Here is an 11,990-nt window from a genome sequence, read left to right on the forward strand (position 1 = left end):
AGCAGACATCATGCCGAGACGGCAGCAGCAGGACCCAACTGGTAAGTTAAATACAATTTGCATAAACTTTTCCAGGGTAAAGATCGGCTTAGGTATCCCAAATAATTTCATACATGACTCTAGAGAATGATTTTTGAGGAACAAAATATTTCCCCAGGCACCGCCCCCATGCAGCAGTCTCAGACCGAGTCAGAGACCGATGATGCGGCAACCGCCAACCCTGCGTACGGCTGCCGAGCAGGTAAAACATTGACCAGTCACAGTTGAGTTGCAGGGACATTTTAATGTCTGTCATTTTCAGTGATGGTTGCATTTCAAGTGAAGTTGCACGTTAGTATTCTTGTGCGCTGATATGAATATGTTATGCACAAAATTAATTTTATATATTTTTAAGCTGCTTACAATCAGGACCTAAATATGGACTTCGTGTATTTTTTTGCCATTTTCAACTAGTGTTGTTATTACAACGATGGCTTCGTGTTGATAAAATTTTTAAAATGTCACACAGTCTAATTTGCACAATAGACGGCAACTCGGCTTTTAAATGTTGCACAAAGCAAACAATAAAGCAAACGACTTCACATGAATCACACCAAAGATGCAATTGAAGTCTTTCTCCCTCGCCGACAAGCAATCAGGCAGAGGCAGACAATCAAAACCCGGTTGCGCTCAGTAAACTGTGCGCAGTTGATTAAAAAAGGTTCAGTGGAGTCTGCAACTTATCCCTCGCATAAAAGCTAGGACCACAATTACATTTGAGTATATTCTTCTTTGGATACTTCTTCAGTCACTGTTGTCTTTCGGTATGGTAGTACTTTTTATTTCTTCAATCAAACAGCGGCCTACGATGCGGCACCGGACAGCGTTTCCAATGGCAGCGGTTTGTGCAAGAAGCTGTGGCTAACCCTGGGTTTTCTGTTAGTCATGGGCAACGCCATGCTGGTGCCATATTTTGCAGGTCAGCTTTTTTAATTGTGTGCACTGTGTAATACAATGATTGAATACTAGTACTTGCAAACTTTATATATACTGTTCAAATTACTATGCTGCATATATAGTTTATATTACTATACAGACCAACAAATTATTTCTCTTGTTGTTTAAATCCAGCTAAAGTGATGACGCTTTCTGCTGAGGTGGCCAATCTTACATCACGGGGCAGGATGGCTGAGTTACTACGTGCGGATCTTGAGCGTTAGTATCATGACCTGATAACGTAGAATACCAGATGAAATATGAAGTCTTGTTGATATTTACAAGATAGTGACATCCAGTATGTATTTGTACAACTATGTCATTTTAACCATATTATTTTACAGAGAAAAATGTCACAGCACATGTCATGTCAGTTTATCTATAGTTTGTGTAAATGTACCTCACTGCTTATTTTCAGCTGAACGATAATCTATCGTCTTTCAGGGATGGGCGTGTCTCCGGCAACTTTGGGGAGTATGGGACCACCTGGTCCCCCAGGCTCGTCTGGGCCACCAGGTGAAAAGGGGCCCATGGGCCCACCTGGCCCTGTGTCTGCCGGTCCACCAGGAGAAAAGGGGCCCATGGGCCCACCTGGCCCTGTGTCTGCCTGTCCACTAGGAGAAAAGGGGCACATGGGCCCGCCTGGCCCTGTGTCTGCCGGGCCCCCTGGAGAAAAGGGGCCCATGGGCCCACCTGGCCCTGTGTCTGCCGGGCCCCCTGGGCCACCTGGCCCTGCAGGGTTGATGGGGCCAATTGGTCCTCCTGGCCCAAATGGAAAAGCTGCCGGACCACCGGAACATCTGAAACCAGTCAGGTTAAACAAAGGTAACACAACAATTCTATACCAGAAACACAACTCAAATGCTTAAATAACCAAATCAATATTTGTTTTAGTCGTTTTTGTTTTGTTTTATTCAGCTTAGTTTAATTTAGTTGTGAATTGTGAATCTGTTTTTTTTTACATTTCTTTCATTATCGTATGAGACACATTATTTTGAAACTTTGTGCCCTATTTTTGATAAAACATATTCAATTTCTACAAATATTTCATTAATGTGAAGCATTGGTTATAGCATCTTGCCCTGAAGGTTACACTAAGTTCCGTGGAACCTGCTACAAGGCGTTCAACACCCTGGCGAACTTTGCGGACTCGGCTCTCTACTGTCGCGTCGATGGCGGCACCCTTGCCATGCCCCGAGACGCTGCCACAAACTACGTCCTCATCTTTCTCAAGAACGCCGTCGACAAAAACGCCTACTTCTGGTTTGGTCTCCATGATCGGCGCGAAGAAGGAAGCTTCGAGTGGATCGATGGTTCTGCACTTGGAAGCTACAACTACTGGGCTTCGGGGGAGCCAAGTAATAACGACTCCAAAGAACACTGCGCTCACTACATCTCGTCTACCTACAGAAAACCTGCTAATGCAAACAAGTGGAATGACAAAAACTGCAATTTCCTTATATTCTTCATATGCCAAGTGGCACCAGGTACTTCACATTTAATATATAACTCTTGACTATGTTCCAAACGACTATCATTGTTGTTACTAGTTTTGAACTTTACCATATTCATACACTAACCACTGATTCTTTATGCATTCATAATTGGAATTGTCTAAAGATATTCCACACCTAATTGATGATACCTTTGCTCACTCCTTTGCAGGACGTCCGTAAGCGACAGGCCGAGCTCTCACCACCTGTGTTAACGTTCAAGAAGACACTGGTAAAATACAAGACCTCAAAGTGAATCATTGTGCCATGTAAGCCAGTTTTTGTGTCATATTTACATAGTAAAAATTGAAATGAAATAAATGTGCATAGTAACAATGTAAGTTAAAGAAATCTGCATAGTAGCAATGAAAGTAAAAGAAATCTGCATTGTACCAATGGAAGTAAAATGAATCTGCAGAGTAACAATGGAAGTAAAATGAATCTGCATAGTAACAATGGAAATAAAATAAATCTGCATAGTAACAATGGAAGAAAAATGAATCTGCATAGTAACAATGGAAGTAAAATAAATCTGCATAGTAACAATGGAAGTAAAATGAATTTGCATAGTAACAATGGAAGTAAAATGAATCTGCATAGTAATAATGGGAGAGTAAAATGAATCTGCATAGTAATAATGGAAGTAAAATAAATCTGCATAGTAACAATGGAAATAAAATGAATCTGCATAGTAACAATGGAAGTAAAATGAATGTGCATAGTAGCAATAGAATTAAAATGAATATGCATAGTAGCAATGGAAATAAGTTAAATCTGCATAGTAACAATGGAAGTAAAATGAATCTGCATAGTAACAATGGAAGTAAAATGAATCTGCATAGTAACAATGGAAGTAAAATGAATCTGCATAGTAACAATGGAAATAAAATGAATCTGCATAGTAACAATGGAAGTAAAATGAATCTTCAGAGTAACAGTCTGGGAAAAATGACTGTACAGATGATAGTACATTGTGTATTAATACTATACTTATCTATCCTGATGCACATCATGCTAATAAGATGTGAGAGCCAGCTAGATTTTTGTGTTTTGTCAGCATCCTTTTTAGCATGAATCTTTGTGCCAGGTAGTTTATGACGTCCACCGTCACATTTTTTTAAATGATGGCTGGAGTGCTTTGATATACATGTATACCCTCTGGTGCGTTTGCTCAATTGCTAACGTCATGTTATAATGTTAAAATGTAATATTATGACAACACCTGGTCACAGACCAAACATTCAACGAAAACCATATATATGGAAAATTCGGGTTACACACGCAGTACTACTCTCCAAGCAGAGGGATGGGGTGTTGGGGGCATTTTTAGCGTGTTTTTATGCTTTTTTATCGGGGTTTCTCTTTTGTACTGATTTTTTCCCCCACATTTGGTACAAAAAAAATCAGTGCAAAAGAGAAACCCCGATAAAAAAGCATAAAAACACGCTAAAAATGCCCCCAACACCCCAACCTCTGCTTGGAGAGTAACGCAGTACGTTCTGCCGACCAGCAACATCAAACGGAGGAGAGCTGTCAACATGACATACTGTTGTAAGCGAGCGATGAGATGCGCCCCCTAGGGACCAACACGCGTCATTGCACTAGGATGATTTATGGCTGAGCGTTTCCAGACTGACGTGTGAGGATGGCGTGACGTCATTCACGATAGATTTCCTGACAGCGGTTAGGCCACACCGACTTGATTTTATGAATGACATCCGCGCGCGCATTGATTTTCGCCTGTTCTCAAAGAAAAAAAAAAATCACGTCCTTCGAGGCTCTGGCCTGGCTCTAGGCCTAGGTAGTCCATGGTAGTTAGTGACAATACGGAGCCGGGGACCCAGCTTACCGAAGCTCCACGACTCAAGAACTCAGTACATACAGAAGTGCCGATTCATAAATTCCGCAAAAAGCCAGCAATTCACAATATCAGCAATTCCTGTGGTTTAGTAACATTTTTATTTTTGCCCGGAATTTTTTTTTATTCGCCCGCGCGCACTAGTCTGGGGGTCTTCAGAGGATGTCATCCATAAAATTAAGACGGTGTGGCCTTATGAATAATCTCCAAGAAGATGTGCAATCTGTACTTCATATGTCATTTACTGTGCAAGGAATACTGTTGGTTGGGAAAAACCTATGGGACTGTTCTCATGCTGTAAGTAGCTTACTACATGTAGAAGTGCAATAGTCAATCAGTTCAATATATCAATTGTGTAACTTTTATTATATTGATTAGACAACTGCAGTTTCGGCGTCCAGATAGTCCGACGCACGCATACTTACATTGCGTCCCGTGAGTTTCTTATATTAAGGGATTGACCTAGGTGTTTTTGATTATTCGTCTTGAATTTTTGTGAAAACTTAATAAAAATGATTTTAACTCTCAAAAGTGGCAAGGCAGTGTCCATTGGCCAGAGGAGGACAAAGAGGGCAAGAGCTTTGCCTGGTGGTCAGGGCAATAAACTACTTGGCAAGAACATTTTGATATATAAAGGCAACAACAGGGTGTTAATAGCCTTTGACGTTTCGACTGTCCGCAGATCTTTCGTTGGCCGTTTAAACTCCTGGCTAATGGATACTGTCTTGCCACCGAGAGAGATCTGCTTGGAGATTAGTTATGAAACAATTGGAGGTTTTAGATCAGAAGATAGTCCGAATGGTCTAATGGCAGCACCACACTACTAGTATCAGTTTTTAGATTGAGAGTAAAGCTGATCATGATACAAGACATTGGTTTGAATGCACTTGAAATGTACATGGCCTGTGTTACACAAGCTCTCGGCCGGAGGTTAATGACCCCCACCCCAACTTCGGCCGGGGCGGCCGGCCGCCAGGAGCGCGATTAGTCAGGCTAAAATGTACAGCGTTATTTTGCTTTTCAGTGGTCCAAACGACACTGACAAACAATATGTAACCCGACGCCACAAGGTGCCTGCTACAGCACCAGTTACCATGGTGACAGCTATCTGGTCCAGGTCATTGACCTTATTTGTTTGGAGAAGAAGAAGAAGAAACTTAGCAAAAACAGTATGTTTTCCTTCCGCGAAGTTATACATAGTATTGAGCCAATAAAGCTAAAGGCAGTCGAAGCTAACCGACCGCAGCAGGATGATGATATGCAGCCGAACGTTTAGTGACAGACAGGACCAGATAGGTTCCTGTGTCTACTGGTGAGCATTGTTTGTCTAGGTTACTGTAAAATTTTTATATCCTCTGTACACTTGAAGAATCCCACAGGGCGAAACCGATCGTGTGAAAGTCTTAATAAAAGTTCTATAAAACGGGAAGTATACGCCTCCAGATGTCGGTTAGCTTGAGGAATGAATCCCCTCTACCATATACGGCCACAACAGGTAGCCTCCTTTTCAGGTGTTCCCGGATCGGTCGGTTTTGTGTGTGTGTGTGTGTGTGTGTGTGTGTGCGTGTGCGTGTGCGTGTGCGTGTGCGTGTGTGTGTGTGTGTGTGTGTGTGTGTGTGTGTTTTCTGATCAAACGTAGATCGCACGCAATAGAAGCTCCGGCTGGCAACCCTAGCCCCCCACCCCCCAAAAAAGAGACCGATCAGGGAACGCCTGAAAAGGAGGCTACACAATAGTATGATGATGTGTAGCGGAACGTTTTGTGACAGACAGGACCAGATAGCGTGACCATCTGTCACGATCGTCTTCACGTTTCCCACACGGAGTCATCCATCAACCACAGTACAACCTCGCGTGATCCGCCCTCTGACTTCTCTCTCTGCGTGCTTAGAATGGAACAATAAGGACAATGTTTTGTCTTGTCTTTATTTCGATGCCCTTTAGCCCAAAAGGCTAATCTTGCAGGGTCCATGCAAAAATTAAAACACTGTAGGGCTGATATCAAGTAGGATAATTATACTATGGTCAATATGGACTGAAGAAGACCACATCCCTACGTGTTTAAAATGTAACGATGAGGAACATGCTGTTGTGATGGGTTTATTGCGATTTTTATATTGTGTAGGAATGCCATTCTCATACAGCCTCGTTCAGCCAAACCTGAAGCTGTAGGGCTGATATGAATTTTACAAAAATGATTATTTCTGTATAATGTCATTGGTTTTACTACGGTCAATGTTGACTGAAGAAGAGTCTCGTGTGATCTGCCCTCCGACTTCTCTCTCTGATTGTTAAGAATGGAACAATACAAAATGTTTTGTCTTGTCTTTATTGTCTTTATTTCGATGCCTTTAGCCCAAAAGGCTACTCTTGCAGGGTACATACAGAAAAAAAACACATGTTCGGGACAAAACGAAATTTACGTTATATACAAATGAAAGGAACATAATCTGTGATGGGTTTATTGTGATTGTTAGATCGTCTCCTTTTTGTATAGGAATTTCATTCTCGTATAGGACCGTTCAGGCATAGCCAAAACCCTAGCAGTAGGGCTTTGGCTATGCCTGTGAACAGTTATGATTTTACTATGGTCAATATGGACTGACGAAGGCCATATCCCTACGTGTTTAAAATGTAACGATGAGGAACATGTTTTTTTACTGTACTGTACTGAATAGTTTTCACTGTTTACATTGTATGTTCATGTCACCAAGAATATCAGGGGCCATCAGGGGCTGCACAAGATATCGAAGATTTCATATCCTCAAAATTTCTTTTGAATCTTTACCGTAAACTTCGCGCTGATACTATCTATGCGTTTTCTAACTGTCTGTCATAAGGCAACAGACTTGTAGCAGGAATGATATAGATATTGATAAAGCATGCAAAGATGTGCGATATGAAAATCAGTAACCTTGTAATGTGAAAATTCCATTATGACATTCTGATTGCGGTGCTTTTACATAGACAAATGAAAATGAATTGTTGAATGATCAAATTATGCAAAATCAACATCCCGAAAAGTCAACAATCACACATTGGAAATCAAAATATTCTTCAACGACACGCAAGAAATGTAAGTGATGAAGCCGCGAAACGAAGGCTTGTGGTTTTGATTCAGACAACGTTCGCTCATCTCTAGATGTGGCAACATCGAATCATCAATATGCGAACCGCGAGCTAGGTTCACCCCCAGGGAGTTGGACATGCGGATACAATATATATGTAAAGGATTTTTGTGGCGCCAGTCGCATGTGGTTTCTGTGTTTTGTCATAATGTTCTTATCATTATTTTGAAACAATAGAACATAACTCATAAATAATTTGGAACACATACTACTAATATCAGCAAATGCAGTGATACCGTTTACCAAACAAATGATGAATAAAGATATCCGTCTATTATCATCATTGAATAGAGAAATAAAAGAAGACAAAGGTAAATGTTTCTTGTATGAGTATCATCTTCCAAGTCGTTTTGTTTACTGTAAAATTTGTTTACTGTAAAATTTTGTCACAACAAATGTCGTAACGATCATCATCTAAATCATAACAGTCTTTCAATCAACTGAACCGGCAGAGGGGATGAGGTCTATTGTTATAACTTTACATTGCCCAACATATCCTAAAAGTTAACGATTAAATCGCATTACTGATATCATTTAAATAGTCTGTACTTGCATGATACTGAACATAAATCAGATTGTACCAACCGGTAGAATCGCCAAATCTACCAGATATATCAGTCTCTGCCGTGACATAAATGTATATAAAGGTTTCCCTGTTGCAGTTCTGTGAACCACTGCGCACCTAAATACTGGTAGCTACTAATATCATTAAAATAGCCCGTGCTTGATATAAAATCTAAGTATCTTTTAATGATGAATGTGCATGATACTGATAGATTGTGAATCGCAGATTGTACCATCAGAGACTCCGATCTACCAGACAGATCTGTTAGAATAGCGCCAAATCTACCAGATCGCAGTCTCTACCCTGACACGTATGTATGTAAAGCTTTTCCTGTTGCAGCTCTGTGAACCACTGCGCACCTCTATACTGGTAGCTACTGATATCATTAAAATAGCTCGTGCTTGCCATAGACCCTAACTATCTTTAAATGTTGTACGTGTATGATGTAGAACAGAATCAGATTGTAGCCGGTAAAATCGCCAAAATCTACCAGATCGCAGTCTCTACCCTGACATGTATGTATATAAAGGTTTCCCTGTTGCAGTTCTGTGAACCGCTGCTAATTTAGATAGTCAGTGTTTGCCATAAAACCTAACTATCTTTTAATGCTGTATGTGTATGATACTGATTATGAATCGAAGCGTGTACCATCAGAGACTCCGATCTACCAGACAGATCTGTTAGAATCGCCGCAAATCTCTACCGTGATACGTATGTATATAAAGGTTTCCCTGTTGCAGTTCTGTGAACCACTGCGCACCTATACAGCTCCGGGGCGTGCGCGGAATACTCAATCTCTCTGCCGGCACATCCGCACGTCTGCAGGAGCCAATGATGACCAGCCTGTACTCTCTCCCCCATCCGCGCACGGTCACAGCTCGGCGCGCTGACTAATTGTGTGAAATTTCGGGGTCCGCCCGTTCCGAATCGACCGCGTTCATCACGAGAGCCGTTTTTTATTTTAATTCTTTTTTTATCCTCCTCAGTGTCTGTGTGCCAACAAAAGGATGCGGTGCGAGGCTGAACGGGTTGCAGCACGGTGAGCGATGCGGGAGGGAGCGGGGAGGTGGTACCTCGCGCGGCGGCCCCTCCTCACGCGCCTGGCCGCCGCCGCTCTACTCAGCGGTACCTTCAGCTGCGTCTTCTTCATCTACCTGACCGGAGAGAGGGAGTCCGCACTCTTCAAGGCGCTGAAGGGAGGAGGGAGAGGGCTGAAGACGTGGAACGGGTCCGAGACGCAAGGAGGGAATGTCTTAAGGGATGGAAGGTAGGCTGAAGGTCTCCATCATGGGATGGTACATGTATGCCTCTGCTGATGGGATTTTGTATGGTGTGTGTGTATTTATATGTGTGTTTGTTTGTTTGTGTGTGAGTGTGTGCGTGTGTGTTTGTGTGTTTGTTTGTTTGTGTGTGTGTGTGTGCGTGTGTGTGTGTGTTTGTATTTGTGCGTGTGTATGTGTTTGTATGTGTGTGTGTGTTTGTGTGTATGTGTGTGTGTGTGTGTCTGTTTATTTTCTGTGTGTAAGGTGTTCAGTGTACACGTGTAAAAGGTAGGTACGTGTTAACTGAATAACTAAGATTTAGCTTGACTCTTAATTGGGTTTTAGTATTGTGTACAGGGTTTTAGTACAGTCTATGGAATACATTGTTGCTGAAATTAAATTAGATGGCAGAATTACTAGAATTTCTGATCGTCTTCAATAACAGGAACACATTTAGTCCCCAATAATTCAAATGTAGATCCATTCCCACATATCTCTATACACAACTTCAGACGCCCTGAGTCCAGCGTTAAATTCTTATTTAGCAAAATAACAATCCAATATGACTTATTGTAAGAACAGTGATCAGGATGTATATATATATGTATATAGATATAGTATTCATGTTCGTTTTAAGGTTTACGTAGGTTGATGAATATCGTATAAGTTGTATGCATACGTTTTACGGTTTTTAAATAATACATAATTTGGTGGACGGTTATGATTTTTAACTATCCACCACCAACACAGCTTGACCAAACATAATCCAGCAAACGTAAAAGGGACACGCCAAGAGGATAACCAGTACTTAGTCTATACAGGGACAAATCTGTAATCTGTATCAGCACAGCCGGTATAACCGCCCTTCGGCGTAACACACCAGCTTCGCAGGCACGCGGCGCGGCGGCAGCTAGCTATATCACACCGAACGACTTGTTACATTCGATCTTTGCACATTTGATTGCAGGAGTTGTTTAAAGCTTTCTAGTTATGATGCCCCAACTGTGCTTGGTGGCAACGAGTTCCAGTCTAGCAACGTCTTCTTAAAGGTTAACATAGAGGAATGTGCTGGTAAACAGGCTTAGATCTTCAAGAGCTTTTCAACGAGTTGTTTTTGGTAGATAAGGCAGAACTGTTAGTTGCTCTGGAATTTTAAGATTATACAGTAACACATACTGGAACGAAGTGGCTCAAGGTTCAAGTAAGGGACGGGCCGCATTTGTTGTAGGAATGTTGTTCGATCCCGTACGAATGTTGTTCGAATGTATATTCTTGCAATTTATAGGTGCATTAGTCTTACTATACATTATCTAATTACCTGTATTTATTACCATGTCGATGCTTTGTAAATTGGTTCATTATTCAGTTTCAAGAACCAACAAAACCACCTTGAATTAGTCGTAGGCAGATCATTTGTCTAGTTACCGGACAAGACAAATTTGTCTTGTTGGCTCTAAGCCTCCGTAGCAGGCTTATAGAACTGGGGGTTTGGTGGTCTTCCGCTGTTTTCTGACTAGCCCAGTTCTAAAACCGGGGGTAATTCAGCCAGGCCGGCTATGCTGTCTATATGCAATCAGAAAATAGCACATAAAAGCTCCTGAAGACCCCCAAACCCCCAGTTTTGGCATGCTATGAAGGCTTACAGATTCTACGGTATAAAAACCGTACGAAGCCCTATGACGAATGTAGCCTCCCCGTAATTTAACTACCATAAGTTCGCATCTTCAGGACCAAGATGTTGAAGAAAGGCTTGTTTGTAAAATGATGTATCTTTTCGCTGCAAGAGCTCTTAGAATTCCACGATAGCAGGGACGAAAAGGTCATGTGTTTTTAAAAGAGCGTTCCCGAAGACAAGCTTGTACCTTATCGTGTTCCTTTAAGTGGTCTGTTTGTTGCGTAAGAGGGAAGACAGATTTCAAATCGCCCAGGGCCGTTCTTTTCTGGGTTTTTTCTTGTACATGTATATAAGCCGGCCAGTGTAGAATCAATGTTATATTACCCTATCAATCAATGTAAACATGGTGAAGCTATTTGCGTTTCCCTCGCTACCAGGGCTGATCATTGTTTCGCCCCACTCGGGTAAAGGATACCGTATCACGCACATCAAATAACTCCCGTCAATTTTTATTAGGAAAATCATTAGCTAGATTTCTTCAGGTCCATTTTTTAATCAGAAATTGAATCTTCGTAATATTCTTTTAACTTTGTATGAAGTAGGTGACACTAGACGTGTAAGGTTAGAAAATTCAATTTGCTTAAGTGTCTGGCGGAGCTTTCTTTGCTGTCGGACTATTTTAAGACCCACTTGAGGGGATTTATCTCGATAACACACTCACAGCTACAACAAATTCCGTTCACTTAGAAGTTCTAACCGGTGGCGTCTGTGTAAATAAAAAGAGTCCAGTGTTCAGTGTCAGAGCGAGATGTGTAGACAGGAATGGTAAGACCTGGATTTCTGTAAATATTTGTACCCGTGTAGACCAACAGAACTGCGCTGGGATGGAATATGTCGTTCGTGTTAGTCTCTATTGCAGACTTTGAGGCTGAAGTTCTTAATCTCCAAGCAGATCCTACAACGTCAAGACAGTATCCATTGGGCAAGAAGTGACCATTAGCCACGGTGGCCACCGTAGGCTCTACATTGGGATTATAACGATTACGTTTTTGTGTGAACACATATATAATGCCGGGAAAATAAGTCATTTGACC

At 41.6% G+C, this 11,990-nt stretch overlaps 2 protein-coding genes across 2 annotated transcripts in view; both read left to right on the top strand.

Annotated features, from left to right (window-relative positions):
• Window positions 1-1,556: 1,556 nt before the first annotated feature.
• LOC109487466 (collectin-11-like) lies at window positions 1,557-2,724 on the top strand. The gene is made up of 3 exons (XM_019791456.1): window positions 1,557-1,800; window positions 2,037-2,465; window positions 2,624-2,724. Exons 1-3 carry the CDS (start codon window positions 1,557-1,559, stop codon window positions 2,722-2,724), a joined length of 774 nt encoding a protein of 257 aa, XP_019647015.1.
• Window positions 2,725-8,866: 6,142 nt separating this feature from the next.
• LOC109487510 overlaps window positions 8,867-11,990 on the top strand; it is a 15,656-nt gene continuing 12,532 nt past the window's right edge. The window contains exon 1 of the mRNA XM_019791511.1: window positions 8,867-9,286. Coding sequence (XP_019647070.1) covers window positions 9,066-9,286 — 221 coding nt within the window. The 5' untranslated portion in view covers window positions 8,867-9,065. The remainder of the gene's footprint in view (window positions 9,287-11,990) is intronic.

This window comes from Branchiostoma belcheri, unplaced genomic scaffold (assembly GCF_001625305.1).
Source record: "Branchiostoma belcheri isolate BF01 breed outbred unplaced genomic scaffold, Haploidv18h27 scaffold89, whole genome shotgun sequence".
Taxonomy (NCBI): domain Eukaryota; kingdom Metazoa; phylum Chordata; class Leptocardii; order Amphioxiformes; family Branchiostomatidae; genus Branchiostoma; species Branchiostoma belcheri.

Bases quoted from the DNA above. Each gene is read 5' to 3' on its own strand.
- LOC109487466 (XM_019791456.1), top strand. From the start codon at position 1,557: ATGGGCCCACCTGGCCCTGTGTCTGCCTGTCCACTAGGAGAAAAGGGG. The intron at 1,801-2,036 runs GTAACACAACAA...ATTAATGTGAAG, and splicing joins ACCAGTCAGGTTAAACAAAG to CATTGGTTATAGCATCTTGC. The intron at 2,466-2,623 runs CTTCACATTTAA...TGATGATACCTT, and splicing joins ATGCCAAGTGGCACCAGGTA to TGCTCACTCCTTTGCAGGAC.